The following is a 21,682-nucleotide window of genomic DNA, read 5'->3' on the forward strand; positions in this document are numbered from 1 at the left end:
TAAATATTACTCGTTTTCATTATTGGACTACATGAAAATTATAAAGAGTTGTTATCTCTGTTTTATATTTTTCATCATGCTTATACATTAGAGCAAACCAATAACCAGGATTTATTGGTGGCAGGAAGGCTACATTTTTAAACATGGCAGGTGTTTTTTATTTCTAATGGTGTATTCCATTTTCAGATTCCATACATTCAAATATTATTTATCTAAACCTTACAATATAAAAAAAATCATTACATGCAAAACTAAATACTATAGATTATAGATTGTGAATATACAATAATCACTGCAAATTTTACTTGGGAAACATGAGTATTTGGAAGCAGAACTATAGCATGCAAGTTAATACACTAAACAAAGTCCCATTCATCTCTTCATGCAGCTTACATCTTGTTTTATACCTTGGACAAGAACATACCAATTGATGACTGGATTATGGAAACAATCAGTGGTGACCGGCTAACTCATCAAATCATGGATCTCAACCTTGACACCATGTATTACTTTCGAATTCAAGCACGGAATGCTAAAGGAGTTGGGCCTCTATCTGATCCCATCCCCTTCAGAACTCTGAAAGGTTTGAATGATTTCCTTTTATTGCCTTGCTTTTCCTATGGGATTGTTATAAAACAGCTTTGGAATCTGTGTTAGAAACTGCCCTGCGCCATCTGTGTTGGCTACAATGGACATTCAAGGTAAATTTAAAAGGTACTTTTTTTATGCTCAGAGCCAGTATGTCAAAGAAATATCTATTGTGTTGTCACATTTTCTGCCATCAGCACAAGACAGACATATTTAACTTGACTTTTCAATTTGCAATCCTTTTGAAATTTTGTACTGATTTCTTGTATATTGGTTCCATTCAAAATATAATGAAACCCTCCATCCATTTTATGTAAAGTAATAAAAATTAAAAAAGCATTGAATTATGTGAATGGCATACTGTTGCCAACTTCAAATGTTTTCTTTCAGGAACTATTGTCCTTATGTATTAAAGAAAATTTTGACATAGCAAGACAGAAAATTTCAAGCAAAATTGAGGTGTTTGTTTTAAAGATCCAGGTTAGCAACAATGAAAAAGAAAATCTTGCAGTATGATTACTAGAAGAAAATTCCACAAGCTCGCAAGGATAAAAATAGCTACTCAACTTAAGGATAGTTATATGCTCATAAAGAAAAATACTCAGGCCCAAGAATAGTGATCACATTAAAATAACCTAAGTATTTCAGAGCACAGTCTTTATTTTTCTAGAGAACAAGTGGTTTCAAGACCCTCTATGATCTGGAAATTTAAAATAATTCGAATGTTCCGTAGCTGGTATTTAAAGATATACATTTGAGGCATGATACATGTTGTTCTAAAGAAGAATAACTTGGTTCTTAAATCTGTGACCACATTATACCTATATATCAGGATAAAGGAAACCCTGGTGGCGTAGTGGTTAAGTGCTATGGCTGCTAACCAAAAGTTTGGCAATTTGATAACCAAAAGGTTGGCAGTTTGAATCTACCAGGTACTCCTTTGAAACTCTATGGGGAAGTTCTACTCTGTCCTATAGGGTCACTATGAGTCGGAATTGACTCAACGGCAGCTTTTTTTTAATCAGGATGAAAACTTGATAAGGCATGATGGCAAACCACTGAGAAATTAGAGACACATGGACGATTGGCATTCTCATCCTATTATTTGCATCCTAAAGGAAGAGTCTTAGAATAACTCTTTAGTCTATTTCTCAATTCTCTTAGGTAAGGTGTCCTAATAAATAATGGACTTTTAAATTCTGATGAGTGAGTTATTCAGAAGCTGGAATTTGGCAAGTCTGCCAAGAACACACAAACAAGTATTCAGCGTAAGCCACGTGACCTTCTTAATGACAAAGTAGAAGTTGGGAAAGGGGTGAGGAGGAAATGAGCTAACCTCTATCTATCCAGGTTTTTAGGACTTCATGTCTAAATCAGCTTTCACTCCAGATGAGCAATTGAAAGGGAGCTGGTTATTCATTTTGTGGGAGCATGAAATGTAACTAATGTTTGGCAAATGCTTCATCTTTGTCTGTAAATGACTACCAAATTAATTTCACACTCACAGTATTTGCCAACTACAGGATCTCAGGCAGGGCTTAAGAAGACTACAGGCATCCAAATGTTTTAAGCAACAGAGTGATTAGTTATCACAGGATTTACAGGCTCAAATTGATACCCATTCTGTCGATTATTTAATGAACTTGATATCTCCTTTAGTACTGTTTACCCTAAGTGCCCTAAATTCATCTGAGAAATGATTTTTAGAGCTAAGGACAAATCCAGGAATTTGTTATGTATCATAATAGTCCATAAGAGTTCTTTCTAATACCCTGATTTGAATGATTTATATCATCTAAGTATGTCATACTCAATAATAGTAGATTGGATTATTTTTAATAAACCCTGCTCATATGGTAAAATAAGTTCCTGACGTCTTGAGTGCTTTATGAATTATGCAGAATTATTAGTATTCCCATAATTATCAATAATCAACATTTTACAGGCATGCATCGTACATGCCACTTACCATAACAAAAGTTCTAAGGCATATAAATTACTCATCGTAAGAGATTTGAAGCTTCAATGAACTAAATTTACATAAAGATGTAAAATCATGAGATTGCGCTCTGATTTAAGGTATTTACTTCCAGAGATGTTTCAGAACATAAGGCCTTTAGTTCATCAGAATGCAACTTTGTTTGACAGAGAGAAAGGCTTACATGTTGTCCTGAAGCTGAGGAAACTCCCAATAGCCTACTGGGTAATAGGCAAGTGTTTCATTGCAAACCATGCCCCAGGAAAGTATCCACAAGCTTCATTCTTTCAAATTCAGTCTTTGCAAAGATGGCAGTATTTTCTACTAGGATTTTGTCTGTTTGGTATTAGCTATGTGCCAGAGAGGGACAGAAAACTCAATCAGTAATCACTGGTTAATTAAAAGGATATTTATAATTAGAAAGGGATTATATTGCTATACATTTATGTACATACATACATGTTGATGCATTTCTTTGCAATGTTAATTAAAAGCACTTTGAGCTTGATTCTAAGACCACGTGGGACTCTGTAAATACCCAGCTCCCTCACCAAAGTCTGCCCTAGGCTTGCATTAGACTACCCACACACTATTGTACCTTGGGAAGATGTGTAAGAGGCATGTCTTTCTAGCACATGGGTTGTTTCCTCCATAAAGTAGTCCTTTCTACGTTAAGATATCTGAAAATAGAGAGAAATTATGTTCTTGGTGAAATAGACCACAGAGATTCCTGTGGAGGGAGGGAGCCAGCTCTTACACCAAAAATGCTGAGTCTTCAAGCAGTGAAAGATCCATAGAGTATGGTCTATTCTCCGCCTACCCGTAATCATCATTCTGAAATGTGCATTTCCCTCATCCAAGGATAGAGCACTAGAGGCTCTGCCACAGAATTCAAAGAAGGTTTCATCTTCCAATTAATTTATGGCCAAATATATGATTTCTGTAACAAATTACAAGGATCATTATTCATCTTTAATATAACTGTTAGAACACACTGGGTCCCTGTTTGGAAATACTCTTCAGAGGGTAACATTTCTCGAGATATTCAACATTTCTCAAGTTATACACAGTCCAGCTTTGCTAACAAAATACAAATCCCAAAACATTGGCGTGAAGATGAGGTTATCCACTATAATATGTATTTACTTGTCTGGCTGAAAATCTATTAGGCTGTAGATAATGCATAGTATATGATTACAGACAAAAGGAGAAATGAAGAATGGAGCTGAGGTGAGGTTGGCTTTCTTCCCTTTTTGTCATCATCTGAACAGTTCTCCCCTAATTAGGAGATGCTGCTTAGGGTAGTTTCTCTAGGCTGTCCTGTTGTGGCTGCCAAACCTTTAAACTTCCTGGATAGCTTAGTAACATATGATCCTGAGATATCATTCCTCATTCTTGCTATAGACCTGGAAGGCAGTTCCTACAACACGGTGTCCATCCTCAACGCTCAAATTAGGATCTCAGTTAAAAACCCTATCCCTGTCCATAAACTACATATAGTGCCGTAGCCTGTCAAAAGCACTTGTCATCACCACCCCCATTCCATAATAAAATGTACTTTGAGAAGTAATTAGTCTTCAGTGGAAAAGGGAGAAAAAAAAAATCAAGAAAAAATTAAAATTTTATGATTAGGTTAGAATAGATTAGCTAATGTGATGAGTTAAAAAATGTTTATAAATGTTGAGAAGATACAGAAGATTTTTTATAAAACTTAAGTTTACAGAATCTTGATATAATAGGTGCTCTTATATGTACCTTTTTCCAGTGAGCATTTCTGGTTAATCCTATTCATAGAATCTGCCAACATACGTTTTTAAAATGAAAGAAACTGATTGATCGTTGGTGTTAAAATATGTCCTCCTGTGATGTAACAGACATAGCCCAGTTCACCCAAAAGGAGCTTTCATTAACAGAGTCATTATTTAAGTATTTTAATTCTGTACATGCTTATTTGACTATGATTTGTGCTTCTTCTTTAGCAAAGAGAGAGCCACCACCTGTGGGACATTGATTTTATAAATCATAGTGATGGGTTTGCTGTATAATAATACAGATGGCCATGCAGAGTGAGAGAACTGACTTGTTAAAAGCTGCTGTTCATGGGCATGCTGTTATATTTTTCTGTGTGAACTTAACTAGAACATACAAGAAACAAACCAGCAAGTGTAATATCCTAAGTATCACTTTTGAGTTCGATTAACTGAGTTAAACAGGCCTAGAGACTCAAAGCTCAAAGACATTAAAAAAAAAAATGCATTTCCATGGGGTTAATCATGACTCACAGTGGCCACATAGGATAGTAGAACTGTCCCATAGGGTTTCCAAGGCTGTAATCTTCACGGGAGCAGACTACCATGTCTTTCTCCTGCAGAGTGGCTGGTAATTTCCAAACATCAACCTTTTGGTTAGCAGTCAAGCACTTAACCAGGGCTCCTTCAAAGGCCTTCCTTGTATAGTTGAAATAATTCCAATCAAGACAGGTTTAACATATAATACTATCTCCACAAAGGTCTGCATTGATCAAAATGTCATATCACAATTTCTAGAAAAGCAATGAAACTAGAGATTTACCTCTTATATAGTGGATTTTTTTTTTTTATAGTTACATTTGGTTAATGAAAAAGCCACCTTTTTTTTAAACTTCAGAGATTGCTTTAAAATTTAAAAAGTCATTTTGAAGACCATTATTCATAACTCATCTAAAGTTGAGAACAGCTTCACGAGGTTTAAAGATTTATCAAGTTGTTTAGATCATTCCATGTTTATGATATTCTGTTTACTTGGCTGAAAACTGAAAGGTTGGTGGTTCAAACCCACCAGCCGCTCTGTGGGAGAAAGATGTGGCAGTCCGCTTCTGCATAGAAACCATATGGAGCAGTTCTACTCTGCCCTACAGTGTTGCTGTGTGTCGAAATCGACTAGACGGCAGTGGGTATGTGAAAATTAGTTAAGTTTTCTAGTTGAAAACATCAAATACAATGAAATAGTGTCCCTAACATACTTAAAATATATGATAATTGCCTGGAAATTGCTTGCATTTTTATATAATGATCGTTCAGACTTTATGTTTAGAGGGATGTAATAAATAACACATATTTTAGAATGCATTTGTATAGCAAAGATGGTATCTTCAGTTTTGTTCCTCTGACTTCTTCTGTAACAGAAATAGTGACATAAGCCTTGATTCCTTATCAATTTTATTTCAATAGGGCATTGACCTTGATATGAAAACTTGCTAACAGTTGATTTGATAAGTCAGCTTCCTTGCTGGGAATTGTCCAATTTGAATAATATTATCTCTTTTTCCCCCACAGTGGAACATCCTGACAAAATGGCTAATGACCAAGGTACGGTGGCTCTATCTGTCTTATTTTTTTTCCCTATTTGTATCTCTTCTATCTGTTAGACGTGTCAGTCATAACTTTGTATGCCTCTTTTCACCTGGGCCATACACCTGATGAAGCAGACATTGGTGTGATAATTAATCTTGTTAATGAAGTTCTGCTTGGCTGAGGCTGTGGCTCTGATAGGGAAGATGTAAATTTTCTTTGAGAGGAAATTGTTTTGTCTCTATTCTGAAGGACCAATTAAAATGTCAAGCTGCTTTGTATGAAATAAATTTTTGGTCTCTGTCTGCACTTCTGAATAATTCACATTAAGTATAATTAAGCTCAGCATAATTTTCAAGCTATTCTTGCACCCTTTCATGAGCTATAGATTAAAGTTCTGTAGCTCTACAGAGAAAACCATAAATCATACGTGCTTTTGCTCTGCAATGAGCTTCTTTTAATAAATAAAAACAACGTTGGGTCAACTTTTTTAGGGCATTACCATTGCTCATCTTGAAACCAGAAGTTTTTCATTCTGTAAATCAGGTGCTGGTCTGACTTGGAGTATTTTATCTTCCTTTCGTTCTGTTACTAAAAGCTGATTTGTGTAGAAAAACAAGGATGATTTTACACATAGCAAAATGGAGATTAATAAGAGTCTTCCATCAACTCCTAGATAGACGTGAATTTGGTATTACCCTGATTATACTGTAGACTAACTGATATGCTGTAGACTAACCAGTAAATCAAGATTTCATTGTCTTTAGGCTAGAACATCTAGTAGAATGGTAAGGGAAGAAAAGAATAGTTTATGAGTTATATTTGTTCAGGGTGTTGAATGTCAATAACAGTGGGGATTGGAAATACTAGTATCTGGTATGCTCAGTGTCCTCAGTATCTGCTGATTCACAGTCTACAGCTCTTGTAGTTTGTCTCCTGCTTTGAGGATCTACTGTCAGCAGAACTCATGTCCAAGCATCATGCATCAGAAGGCACTATGTTCTATGACTGGGGAAAAGCATTCTTTAAAAACTCCAACGTGATACTTTTAACTAATACTAAGCCTCTCAATAAAAGGATTTCCCATTGCCTTTGGGTTCCTTTTTATTGTTTGTTTTTTTTTTTAGTTAACTGTTTTGTTTAATACTATTTTAAGTACCAAAATATATTTTGGCAGTTGGTAATTTTGTAAAATACAAATGAATAAAAGGTTCCCTACTTCCTCTAATTATACAATATCCATGGATTTTCATCTGAATTTCTTATGATTTTCCTATCTACCATGAAATCACATCAGCTACCAGAAACACAAGGAATTCCCAAGACCTATTACCAGTGGCCGAGTCTATTAATATATTTGGACAATTATTCTTTTTCTTCATGTAATATTGCATAGGAAGAATTCATCTTGTATTATGCTACTCAATGCCTTATTCAATTGTAGCTGGTACAGTTTGTCAGATTGAAAGATTTCAAGTTTGAAATCAAATCCAAATCACTTACAGAATTAAGGGGCCTGATGACACATAATTTAGTGGTTATAAGTAAGATCCTAAAACTCTTACAAAGAAAGTTTATAAAATTTGCTAGCTACCAAAAGCTCTTTATGAACGAAATCAGTCTTCTGGGTTGATGGCCAAGTGTGTGAGAAAATAACCCAGGTTACACATCCCTCTAATATTGATGTAAATAACGGGGAAATACTATTCTGAGTGCTCCCTCTGCCAGCACGTAGCAAATCAGTTGAACATGTTTTTCTGTTCTCACTCTTAAACTAATCTGCCCCCTTTCCATGGCAAAAAGATCCCACTCTTACATTCATGTCAGGGGTTGAATTCCTGCTGAGAAATTCTTCTCTGAGAGATATGTGGCACCTTGGGTCAGAGTTAATCTTGCAAAGATGAATCCCAAATGGAAAAGGAGAAACTCAAATTTGAGTTATATGAGAGGAAGTGACATAAGTTTTGGTTTTTCTGAAAAGTATCAGGAGGGACCAGTCCCTGGAGAAGAACATAATGCTTAGTAAAGTAGAGGGTAAGTGAAAAACAGGAAGACCCTTAATGAGATGGATTGATACAGTGGCTGCAAAAATGGGCTCAAACATGGCAACGATTGTGAAGATGGCTCAGGTCCAGGCAGTGTTTTGTTCTGCTGCACATAAGGTCGCTGTGAGTTAAACATAGTTAAAATTGTGAGGGTGGTGAAAGACCTGGCAGTGTTTTGTTCTGTTGAACGTAGGATCACTACGAGTCGGAACCAACTTGACAGCACCTAACAGCAATAACAATCTTTGTAGACTCTTGTCACAAATGATTTTCCTAGAAACCCAAGATCTGCTGTGAGAAACACAGAGGTGAAAACAAAAAATCAGTTTTATGTGAATCAGCCATGATTTGGAGAAAATATTTTCCTCTGAAATAGTAGTGTGAAAATGATAGACAGTTTACATAGAGCTCTTTATCCCTTTGTGTGATTGTGTATTGCCTGGGTCTGGCATTTTCCCACCCCTCTACTCCCAACGTCTTCTTTAGTTCCCCCCACCGCCCTTTTTTTTTTTTTACCCCTCTACTCTTCTCCTCCATGTCCTAATTATTTCTCTAGCCTTTTCCAGGCACAAAATGGATGATAAGTTTGACAGTAACTGGAAGATTGTACAGATTGATCACAGAGTTTTTATTTTTGGGAGGGCAAGATAAGGTAGGAAAATTGCATGAGCTATGTGACTTGGGTGCAGAGGACATAGAAACTCTCTGCTGTAGATACTTTTCCTTGTGAATTTTCTATATTTTGATAAAAATCCTGTCAATTTGTCTGTGTTGGTATAGGTATATATAATGTAAAACTAATCTTTATTAAATTCTTACCACCAGACACTGTTCTAAGAGCTTTTCATGTATTGAATATTTTAATTGTTTTAAGAGAGGTATTATTATTGTCTCCATTTTATCTCTGAAGGAGCCAAAGCTCAGAGAGTTTAAGTGATTTGTTTATAGTCACCCAACTAGTAAGTGGAAAGATCATGATTCCAACCCAGGCAACTGTATTCCAAAACTTGTATTTTTAACCACCAAATGTATTCCTCATGTATATGTTACACACATATGTACACAACCACTCACACACACACACATTTGACATAGCTGAGTGCATACTGTATATAAAGTTTTGTGTACTGATGTTTTCCCAATAGAGGCCTTCCTTTCCCCATCTTTGTGAATATTCTAAACTACAAGACAAAGAGCTCTCAATCTGGGGTCATCATCTCAGTGGGAAGCTACAGCACTGAGAAGAGGATCCTGACAGTTTTTTATCTCAGGAAACACAAAGAGGATGTGAATTCCATCTTCAAAAGGAAACTCTTTCTTTCACTCCTCTGATTATCTTCCCAGTTTTTCAGACACAGAAGCAGAAGGTAAATGTTTTGCCTGAGGTCACACAAATAGTTGTTGGCCAAGTTGGAACCCAAACAAGTTTCTTTCTGTCTCCTAGAGTGTTCAGTCTTTCCACTATAGACTACTACATGCCTTAAGATAAATTTGGCTCTTTGTTTCTCTAAAATCAGCTTAAACCTTTTAGAGCTTCTCACAGAAACATTTTTAAAAATCCCCTTGTTTTGGGTTTGAAATAGAGGCTAGCTGTAACTATAAAATGTGGCCATATCTTGAAAGTGATTATTGGATCAAACTTTTAATCTTAAGTGATTATTTATTTTTGCATCCATATCTTCCATGTAACATCCAAATATTGTTTTCCACTTTGAGGTGTCTGTATGTGTGAATATCAGTATTCTTAACACCAGCACAAATGTTTACAATTTCATGTGTTTCCAAGCCTGCCCATTGTGGCAAGAGAGTAGGCGCTGTGGCAATAATACAGCAGTTAATGAGGGCAGGGATCTCCCAGAAATGACCTGTATCATTGCTGAGATGAATTATGAAGAAAATGCTTGCTTCGAGCACTTGCAAGAGTCTTTAATTCTCCATAGCCTGGCAGAGGGTTGATCTGAGACACTAAGCCTGGAGAAGAGGCATAAATTCCTAGGCGGTTTATAGATCTAGAAGAAAGCCTGCTGTGAACAGCCTTCGCAGTGGGGAGGGAGAATTACTTACCTCTAAATTGCAGTGATGGCTGATAATGCTCGACGTCCCCTCACTCACTCAATGTGTAGCCTAAAGGCACTGTAGTGGAATTGTCGTTGTTGTTGTTAGTTGCTATTGAGTCGATTCTAATTCATAGTGACCCTATGTACAACAGAACAAAATACTGCCTGGTCCTGTGCCATTCTCACAGCCATTGTTATGCTTGAGCCCACTGTTGCAGCCACTGTGTCAATCCATCTCATTGAGGGTCTTCCTCTTTTCCACTGACCCTGTACTTTACCAAGCGTGATGTCCTTCTCTAGGGACTGATCTCCCCTGAGAACACGTACAAAGTATGTAAGACGCAGTCTCTCCATCCTCATCTCCAAGAAGCATTCTAGTTGTCCTTCTTCCAGGACAGATTTGTTCATTCTCTTGGCAGTCCATGGTATATTTAATATTCTTCGCCAACACCAATATTCAAAGGTGTGCACCTTTCACATGTGTATGATGCCACTGAAAATATCATGGCCTGGGTCAGGTGCCGTAGTCTTCAAAGTGACATCTTTGCTTTTCTATGCTTTAAAGAGGTCCTTTGCAGCAGTTTTGTCCAATGTAATGCATCATTTGATTTCTTGACTGCTGCTGCTTCCATGGGTGTTGATTATGGATCCAAGTAAAATGAAATCCTTGACAACTTTAATCTTTTCTCCGTTTATCATGAAGTTGCTTATTAGTCTATTTGTGAGGATTTTTGTTTTCTTTATGTTGGGGTGTAATCCATACTGAGGGCTGTGGTCTTTGATTTTCATCAATAAGTGTTTCAAGTTCTCTTCACTTGCAGCAAGCAAGGTTGTGTCATCTGCATAACGCAGATTGTTAATGAGTCTTCCTCCAATCCTGGTGCCCCATTTTCTTCATATAGTCCAGCTTCTGGGATTATTTGCTCAGCATACAGATTGAATAGGTATGGTGAAAGAATACAACCCTGATGCTCATCTTTCCTGACTTTAAACCATTCAGTTTCCCCTTGTTCTGTTCAAACTACTGCCTCTTGATCTATGTACGAGTTCCTCATGAGCACAAGTAAGTGTTCCGGAATTCTCATCTTCACAATGTTATCTATAATTTGCTATGATCCACATAGTTGAATGTCTTTGCATAGTCAATAAAACACCAGTAAACATCCTTCTGGTATTCTCTGCTTTCAGCTAGGGTCCATCTGACGTCAGCAATGATATGCCTGGTTCCAGTTCCTCTTGTGAATCCAGCCTGAATTTCTGGCAGTTCCATGTTGATACACTGCTGCAGCCATTTTTGAATGATCTTCAGCAAAATTTTGCTACCATGTGATATTAATGATATTGTTTGAGAATTTCTTGGGAATAGGCATAAATATTAATCTCTTCCAGTCAGTTGGTCAAGTAGCTGTCTTCCAAATTTCTTGGCATAGATGAGAGAACACTTCCATCCCTTTGTTGAAACATCTCAATTGATATTCCATCAATTCCTGGAGCCTTGTTTTTCGCCAATGCCTTCAGTGCAGTTTGGACTTTGTCCTTCAGTACCATCAGTTCCTGATCATATACTAACTTTTGAAATGGTTGAACGTTGCCCAATTCTTTTCGGTGTAATGACTCTGTGTATTCCTTCCATCTTCTTTTGATGCTTCCTGAGTCATTTAATATCTTCCCCATATAATCCTTCACTATTGCAACTCGAGGCTTGAATTTTTCTTCAGTTCTTTCAACTTGAGAAATGCCAAGCATGTTCTTCCCTTTTGTTTTCTACCTCCAGCTCTTTGCACATGTCGTTATACTTTACTTTGTTTTCTTGAGCTGCCCTTTGAAATCTTGCTGTTCCTTTATTTCATGATTTCTTTCTTTTGCTTTAGCTACTCAACGTTCCAGAGCAAGCTTCAGAGTCTCTTCTGACATTCATTCTGATCTTTTCTTCCTTTCCTGTCTTTTCAATGATCTCTTGCTTTCTTCATGTATGATGTCCTTGATGTTATTCCACAACTCATGTGGTCATTGGTCATTAGTGTCCAACGTGTCAAATCTATTCTTGAGATGGTCTCTTAATTCAGGTGGGATATACTCAAGGTTGTATTTTGGCTCTCATCGGCTTGTTCTAATTTTCTTCAGTTTCAACTTGTACTCACATAAGAGCAATTGATTTTCTGTTCCACAGTCGGCCCCTAGAACCCTGATGATACTGAGCTTTTCCTTTGTCTCTTTTCACAGATGTAGTTGATCTGATTCCTGTATATTCCATCTGGTGGGGTCCACGTGTATAGTCGCCACTTATGATGGTGAAAAAAGGTATTTGCAGTGAAGACCTCACTGGTCTTGCAAAATTCTTTCAAGTGATTTCCAGCGTTGTTTCTATCATCAAGGCCATATTTTCCAACTACAGGTCCTTCCTCTCTGTTTCCAACTATCACGTTCCAAACACCAGTAATTATCAATGCATCTTTATTGCATGTTTGATCAATTTCAGACTGCAGAAGTTGGTAAAAATCTTCAGTTTCTTCATCTTTGGCCTTAGTGGTTGGTGTACAGATTTGAATAGTAGTTGTATTAGCTGATCTTCCTTGTAGGCATATGGATATTATCCTATCACTGACGGCGATGTACTTCAGGATGGATCTTGAAATGTTCTTTTTGATTATGAATGCAATGCCATTCCTCTTCAAGTTGTCATTCCTGACATAGTAGACCATATGATTGTCCAATTCAAAATGGTCAATACCAGTCCATTTCAGCTCACTAATGCCTAGGATATCTATGTTTATGCATTCCATTTCATTTTTGATAATTTCTGATTTTCCTAGATTCATATTTCATACCAGCCACATTCTAATTATTAATGGATATTTGCAGCTATTTCTTCTCATTTTGAGTCATGCCACATCAGCAAGTGAAAGTTCCAAAAGCTTGACTCCATCCACATCATTAAGGTCAATTGTACTTTGAGGAAGCAACTCCTTCCCAGTCATCTTTTGATTGCCTTCCAACCTGAGATGCTCATCTTCCAGCACTATTATCAGACAGTGTTCCACTGCTATTCATAAGGTTTTCGCTGGCTAATTCTTTTCAGATGTAGACCGCTGAGTCCTTCTCCCTAGTCTGTCTTAGTCTGGAAGCTCAGCTGAAACCTCTCCTCCATGGGTGGCCCTGCTGGTATCTGCATACCAGTGGCATAACTTCGGCATCACAGCAACATGCAAGACCCCACAGTACAACAAACTAACAGAAACATGGGGGGCAGTGGAATCAGAGACCTTAAATTCTGGTGCAGTCCTGCCACTGATCTCCTGTATGACTTTGGGCATGTACCTTACCTTCTATTAGTATCCTTACCTATATATAAAATGATGCATTTAACCAAAATGTTCCTTTTTAAATCTAAAATTCTCAAGTTTGGGGTTGGTATTAGCATTCAAAACCCACACATGGCCTCCACAAAGTGTAATAACTCTCATTTATTGCATCCCTACTGTGTGTCAATCACTCTTCTATTCACTTTCCATGTACTGCCATGTTGAATTCTCATCACAACCTTACAGATGTGGAAAATGAGACACGTAGAGGTTAAAACTTGCCTTAAGTCTCACGGTATATAAGCTGATAGGCCAAGATGTAAACACAGGCTACCTAATTTGAAAATCTCTGCTCCTAACCATTGTTTGTTGTTGTTCTTAGCTGCTGCCCAGTTTTCCATGATTAGTTGTGAATGGAACCTTTGTGATCCATAGGGTTTCCATTGGGCTAATTTTTGGACATAATCACCAGGCTTTTCTTGCTAGTCCATCTTAATCTGGAAGCTTTGCTGAAACCTATTCAGCATCATAGCAACATGGTAGCCTCCACTGACAGAAGGTTGGTAGCTACACATGAGGTGCACTGGCCAGGAATCGAACCCTGGTCTCCCACATGGAAGGCATTAATTCTACCACTCTGCCTCCACTGCCCCCATCGTAAAAACTCTGCAAATGCAGGGAGTTAATTGGCTTCTGCTTTGTCATCAAGAAAAGTTAAACCTAAATGACATTGACATAAGTTCACCTAGTTTAAAGGACTTTGTCTTTCCTCAATAGGGTATTCAGGCAAGTATTAAACACTACACCTGCCATTTTACACCTCAGCAGTTTTAATCTCATGAATAAACAGAATGTTAATTGTTTCCAATTTCAGGGAAATAGGGTTTGCAACGCAGTCTAGTCATACTTGGAATTTAGTTAATGTAATCCAGACTTTGCAGGATTTGGATTACAGCAGCCAGACTGCTTTTGAAAAATTGAAACCTTTAACACCTTTTGATGGGAGCTGTGTAATTGAAAATTAAACCCTCTTTTTTACACTATTATTGGGTATAGCTTCAACTTGGGGTATGATTCAACTGCTTGCTACACACACCTGAAAAAGCTATTTTCACCTGTGCTTTTCTCAGTTCCAACACTTTACTATTTTAGAAATTATGACCATGATGAAAAGGTAGAGTACTGTGCCTTTAATACAGTGTTAAGGTGCTTAATGGGTTCCCAGCAAGCAGTAAGTAGTTGCTTAAATGACCCTCTCAGGAGTTTTTGTATTTTAATAAGTAACTTTGAAAGAATAAAACATACTCACAGCTCAGGAGTTTATGTGGTTCGTGGTAGAATTTTAGCTTCTTCAGGTATGTAAGGTAGACATTTTTGTTACCAGGACCCCAAATAAAATTGTGTAAACAAATTCTTCTTGTAAGACCCACTGTATTACTGGATGTCCTTCCTTGCTATAGACACTAGCCAAATGCAAGGTTTTCTTAGCTTTATTTTCTGTCCTCTTCTATCAGTCCTGGACCATGCCTCCTCCGCCTTCTTTCTGAAACACAGATGGTTCTCTACTGCGTACAGAGTGAAGTCAGCTCGTTGATAGCAAGATGTTGGCTATCGAACCCAACATCACTTTTCTAACTTCATGGCAACTATATCCTCCCACACATGACATAGTCTAGCCACAAAAACCCACAAATCCATTTGAAAAATTGCATCTTAACAATTTTGCTCTCAAAGCTCTAACTGGTACCATTTCTCAGCCTTAGCAATACTTTCTCCATTTCTCTACTGAGTAAAATTCTCATCTTTTAAGACTCCCTGCCCAATTCTACTTTTCCCCAAGAGTGTTGCCTATCTTTCACATATTTTATCCTTCTATATGTCCACAGCACCCAACTTATTCCTTGCCATACTGCCCATTCCTTATAGTTTGCTATTTGTATTCCCAACCTCCTGGCCAGATGTGAAATTCCCCGAGAGCAGAGGACTGATTCTATTTACTCTGTCATCTCAGCTCTCCTGCAGCTACATTCTATAATTTAGAACCTGTCATATTATAGTTGCCCAATAAGTGTTTGTCGACTTGACTTTACCATCTAATCAAAAGTATAAGTTGAAGAACCCAGAGGTATTAGTGCTTAGGGTTGTGGACACTGTATATGCAGGGATAGATTACTCAATAAGCAAGGTATGCATGGGCTTAATTGTGCTTACTCACTAATTTGTAGTGCACCATTTCATTTGTTTTTCACCACATCGTGCACCATAGATTAGTAAGTAACCACAATGAAGCCCGTGTGTACCTTGCTTACTGTAAACCTGTGCATACCTTGCTTACTGGTGTGTGTATGTTGCAGATCTTGGGGAAAAGGAAAAAAAAGTGAGCTTTTCTCCAATAGAGAAAAAGTGTATTCAGTATTCACTGACTAAAATAAAGCTAAACAGAAAAACAGCAAAATCTCTGTGATACAGGAAATGGTGGTCCCATTTGTAGATGTCTCTGGCCTTCTGCGCCCTTTTTGTGATCTTCACCTTTCCTGTAGTTCCTTGTTAGTAGAAAATTATATACTTGCATTTTACCAACTACATGTAATTCTGAGTAGAGAAAGCACATGAAAACTAATGGATGCTGATGAGTTTTTAAAGCTGCAGATGTGCTGTGTGAAAAGAACCGGACTCATTTTTGACAACTTGTTGATTAGCATGTACCCAGTACTGTGATGAGTGAGATAGAGAATAAGGAAGAGGTAGAGATCCCCAGGTCTACCTTCAACAAGCTGGCTGTATAGTTAGGAGAAGAATCTTAACACTCCCAGCCCAACATAAAAAATACTCAATGCTAAATCATGTGGGACCGTCTGCGTAAGTATAGTGTGGGGCTTCAGATGGGAAACAATGTGAATGGTAGTAGAACCAAGTTCTTAAAACCTGAGTCTGGACTTTAAATATATGAGTAGGACTTGAATTAATACAAATGACTGCAGATGAAAAGATTAGGAAAGTTCTGATACATGCCTGAAAAAAAAAAAAAAAGAGCCAGGAGAAATTGTAATAGCACCCACTCTTAAAAAGTACACTGATTTTATTAATAACTCTATGATTATTCTCCCCATGACATTTATGTACGAAATTATGATTTTAGTTTTTAAATTTATTTCTAAGGATTCTTACAAAAAATGAATTGGCTTCTCAGCAAGAGTCTACTCTGTTCATATTTTATGAAATGAATGTAGAAATTGGAACTTCACAAACTATCCTTCATGGTTAAGGAAAATATGGACAGTGGCATAACTGGTTTTATCACACTGTGTCTGACTCTGAGTCTTTTAACAAAGAAATTCTTACTTAATGAATTATTGCCCTTAGACTTGCCACAAGTGACAAATACAACCACAAGTTTTGAAGTAGGGAAGGAAATAACGATTTTTTTTTTTTTTTGAGCAATGAGCCTTGATATAGAATAGGCACTATTAGCTGCAGATAGATATACAGCAGTGTGGTTCTACCTTCTTCCAGTTAACACGTACTGTCTTCCAAATTTATTTGAAAACAATGTATTGAACCTTAGGAAGAATGCAACTACAAACACCGATAAGTACCCATTGGTTCTTTTCTATTTATATATATATATATAAACTCATTTTAGTCAAGTCGATTCTGACTCATAGCAACCCTACAGGACACAGTAGAACTGCCCCATAGGGTTTCCAAGGAGTGGCTGGTGAATTTGAACTGCTGACCTTTTGGTTAGCAGCCAAACGCTTAACCATTGTGCCAGTAGGGCTCCAGTATTCTAGGTATTGGTGATGCCTTTCCTTCCTAATTTCTAGATGCCCTGATGCCTTTGTTCAAAGTCATCAACTGCATGACAAATTGAACCCTTAGACACATTTTTTAGCCTCTGACAAATCATCTGCTTTAAATATATCTCAATATGACCTGTATGTTGAACAGTAAAACTGTATTCAGGTGACAGTAATAGATATTCTTTATCTACTGGTATATGAGACAGAAAACCAATGTATTTCCTATCACCATCGCCAAAATTAATTTCAGAGAACCAATTTCAAGATCAAGAAGATATCTAAGTGTTCCTCAACTTTGGAAAGATATATATTGAACACTTGTTAGATGACCAGTCTTTGATTATGGGCCATGTGTTTTCCTCTAGGGATTATTTGTGTAGGTGTCATTCTGGGGGACTGTGTTTTCTCCATTTAGGAAATATGAGTTTAAAGAAAAGACTAGAATTTCCAAATGAATGTTTCTCCGTGTCTTCAGCAAATTCATTTTCTATTCCCTTCTTTATGAACTTGTAAACATTCATACAGAAAAAGCAGACTCTAAAACTCAAAATCCCAATTGAATTAAGCTCTGGTAAGTGCTGAAAATTTTTCTTCATGGGAAAAATTCTCCATCTGTCCATGTGTGCTCCAAATGAGGACTTAATCCACACATTAATGTTATTTTATTTTACACACACACAAACACACACACATGCACAATAAAAACCCAGAAACAATTTATTGTTAACATATAAGTAAGAACAAGAACGTGGAGAACAAATTACATAACAGCAATAACTGCATTTGTACAGATTATTAACATATTACAAAGTACCTTGCCTCCTATTAGCTATTCATGGGCATTGATAACAGAGTATGCATGCCACTTTGGTAAGCACTAAGGTTACAACAATGAACACACCTCCTAACTGAGATCCTGTCACCTCTGCCCATGTTTCCCTCCAGGCAGGAGTAAACCCGTTGAAGCCTGTTACCGTCCAGTCAATTCCGACTAGTGGACGGTAATTATCAAGACTCTAACTTTTTCCCAAGAAGATACATCCTTTCTACAAAAAGGATGAGGATTCATTATGAGATTCATCCTTTAAATGAAATGCAAATAGTAACTCCTTAGGTAACTTTATAATTTATAATATTTTTAAAATGAAAATCCTAGTTTCTAATTAGGACCCAGCTAAAATGTACCTAAATAAAATTCATTTAAATATATACGGACTATCCTGAGTAACTTTAACAGAGCCCCACACGTCCTGTTTTCTAAGTCAACCATAGGCCCATTTCTTTTGTTTTAGTTTCTCTGATCAGCATTTCCTAGCTTCAACACTTTAAGGAAAGTAGAAAACATTTGTCTTTGTTACCAACTATATTACACGTAGTTTTGGCAGGAGTTTTTTGTTTTTTTTTAACTAAATTATCTGAATGAAATCCTAAATTGGGCAAGTGATACATAAATTCACCATACTTTAGCATCTTAGGGGCCCTAATGGTGCAGTGGTTAAGCATTTGGCTGCTAACCAAAAGGTCTACAAGCAATGCGATTCCACTAGCCACTCCTTGGAAACTCTGTGGGGCATTCTACTCTGCCCTATAAGGTCGCTGTGAGTCGAGTCTCTGTGAGTGGGTCACTATAAATCAGAATCTTAATTCTTTCCTCCACTTTCAATTTCTGTTATCAAGAGAAATGTGGGTACATAGTAGTATAAGTATTCTTCTTTATATTGTGTAGAATAAAATAATATATTCAAATAGTACATTTCTATCTCTGTACTACAGAAAATCACAATATTATTAACTCAGATTTAAAAAAAATAAAATAAAACTACCCATTTCCAATTCTTGGAGCCATACTGAGATTTAATGTAAAAACCTGTATACATCAAAATTCATTTTCACACACTTTATATTTACATCTCTATGCATTTATTGGAAACCCTGATGGTGCAGTGGTTAAATGCTATGGCTGCTAACCAAAGGGTCAGCAGTTCAAATCTGCCAGACGCTCCTTGGAAACTCTATGGGGGCAGTTCTACTCTGTCCTATAGGGTCGCTATGAGTCAGAATCGACTCGACGGCACTGGGTCTGGGATGCATTTATTTAATTATTTGGAATTTTTAATTTTGAAAAATGTTAGCAATTTAATATAGTATGCAAAAAGTAATTCAGGGATTTTAAGAGAAATACGGTTGTTAAACATATAACATGTTATAACATTGAAAATAATGCATTGTTTATTTACATGTAGTTTTTTAAATACCAGATATATGAAAATACATTTTAATTCAACCTAATAGTGATTTTACACTAATAGATGAATTATATTATGTTTAAATCTTTATAGTCGTAATAAGTTTAAAACCATCTCCAGTTAACTAATATTATACGTGAATGGGCCAATATATGATCTAGCTATAATGAACCAACTCTGCCTGTCATGTCAAGATTTGTATCTAATACAACTTTTTATACCACTCCTTCCCCAAGGATCTAGGACTGTACCTTAGACTTAAAAAATTGGAAAAAAAAAAACCATTGCTGTCATGTTGATTCCAACTCATAGCAGCCATAAAGAGTGATGTAGAACTGCCCCATGGGGTTTCCAAGGCTGTAAACCTTTAAGGAAACAGACTGCCAAATCTTTCTGCTCTGGAGCAGCTGGTGGGTTTGAACTGCTGACTTTTTGGTTTGCAGCCGAGTGTGTTAACCACTGCACCACCAGGGCCTTAGACACAGAGAACACTTAATAAATCTTAAATGATTGAATATTACAAGTTTTACGCTCCATTAATAAAACTAGGAGCTCTGGGATAAGACAATAGTTTATGTTTGCATTAAATGACTTTTTACTCTAACCATCTTTCAAAGTCTAATTAGTCTTTTATTTCCCTAAATCAGTATTCATGAAATTAATCAAGTTTGCAAAACACATCCGATATTTGATCCACAGCAACAAGCCCTTGAAAATGCTTTGCCATGCCAAGGGGTAACACCATTATCCTTTCTTCTCAAGTCTTCAGTGTCTCCTCATTTGACAAGTACCTCATTTGTGGTGCTTGCTTAAAGCTGTGGAAGAATCATATATATATACATATATGTATGTTATTGCCCAATAAAAGAAGGCTTACTAGAATTTAAAAGAGATATTTCAGAGAATAGAAACCTAAGGGCACACAAAATTAAAATTTGATTCCCATGTCTTTAGATCAAGAGATCCCGGGCTCATCAAAACCCCAGAAAATGGGTTTTGTGTTTCTCCGTTGTAGTGGTACAAAAAATCTAAATTACCATAAATTCAATCTTGCTCGCTGATGATATCACGTTTCTTTAAAGTATTTTCTGTTGGGTTTGTTCAGAGTTACTTAATTTTCTTTTGTGGTATCAATCTAATTACAACCAACAAAAAGTTAACCAGTGTCAATACACTAGATTCTGTAGGTCGAAAGCCTGAGTTTTAATCCACCCTGCCTTATTTAGAAAGCATTTCCAGAGCTCCTTTATCTTAGCCAGCACTCTAACCTGTGTGGCATCTGATTTTCCTCTGCTTAGTGAAATTCTCAGTGTAATCAATAGCCTCTCTGAATCTAAGGGGTGTTGTACCCATAGAGCTTTGTGTCGAAGTAATGTATGGATGTGCTTGTGGGTTTGCTTATACATCCTCCTACAAACTAACAGGGAGAGTGAGAAACTTCATTAAAAAGACATTTGTCAGGACGCTAGAGGAAAAGGAAAATCCTCCACAGGCTAGCTACCTAATTTCCAGCCAATACAGGATTACTCCCAATAGGAATCATTTATTGCTTTACTGGCCTAAGTGATGGGGTTGTTAGAATCTCTTTTGTCTGACTGCTTTGCAATCTAGTTCGTTGCTTTCAGATGTTAAAAAAAAGTCATCTTAATATTCATACAGAGCTTAAGTCTCACTTGATTTCTTCCAACATTGATCTCACAATATCCTGTAGGCTAAGCTTATTCTCTGCACATTGAAACCCCAAATGTGTCAGAGTCACACAAGCCAGGTATTCTAAAAGGCATTGGATTTGTCTAGATTTTAGTCAGTTCACTAAAATTTTCATAATATGTGTTCTTTTCAATTGGTTCGCTAAACCCTGTCCACCTACCCTAGGAATTTCCATTCTAATTTCCACTTCCTTACATACTCACAGCCATTGGGTCAGCTGAGTTTAAAATGTACTAATATGATGTGAAGCCTTTTTTTGTCATTCCTTTTTCGAATCACCACTTATAATTTAATGCATAAAAAAGTAGCTGAATACAAAAAAATGCAATATTTTAAAGAGTGCAAACTATTCTTAGGGTTGTTCTAGGGTAAGATCACCACAAAGCTATAGTAAAGCAAGAAGAAAGATTTTATTCAGCATATGTTCCAAGAGGCAAAAGTGGAAAACAGGCAAGCATGCTGCTAGAGCTATGTCTGCCCAAGTCCAGGGAATGTTACAGAACAGCCAAAAGTGGAAAGATGGACAAGCATGCTACCAGAGTCCAAGGAATATTACAGGATCATCAGCATATATTACCATTATAAATGGGTAAAAGTACTAAAATCTTCACCCTTTCACAGATT

General features: G+C 36.9%; 1 protein-coding gene across 1 annotated transcript in view; it reads left to right on the top strand.

Moving 5' to 3' along the window:
• The window catches only part of DCC (DCC netrin 1 receptor), a 1,314,656-nt gene that overhangs the window by 1,180,138 nt on the left and 112,836 nt on the right, over window positions 1–21,682 (top strand). Inside the window, exons 20-21 of the mRNA XM_049901020.1 lie at window positions 389–583; window positions 5,881–5,913. Coding sequence (XP_049756977.1) covers window positions 389–583; window positions 5,881–5,913 — 228 coding nt within the window. The remainder of the gene's footprint in view (window positions 1–388; window positions 584–5,880; window positions 5,914–21,682) is intronic.

Source organism: Elephas maximus, chromosome 11 (assembly GCF_024166365.1).
Source record: "Elephas maximus indicus isolate mEleMax1 chromosome 11, mEleMax1 primary haplotype, whole genome shotgun sequence".
Classification (NCBI taxonomy): Eukaryota; Metazoa; Chordata; class Mammalia; order Proboscidea; family Elephantidae; genus Elephas; species Elephas maximus.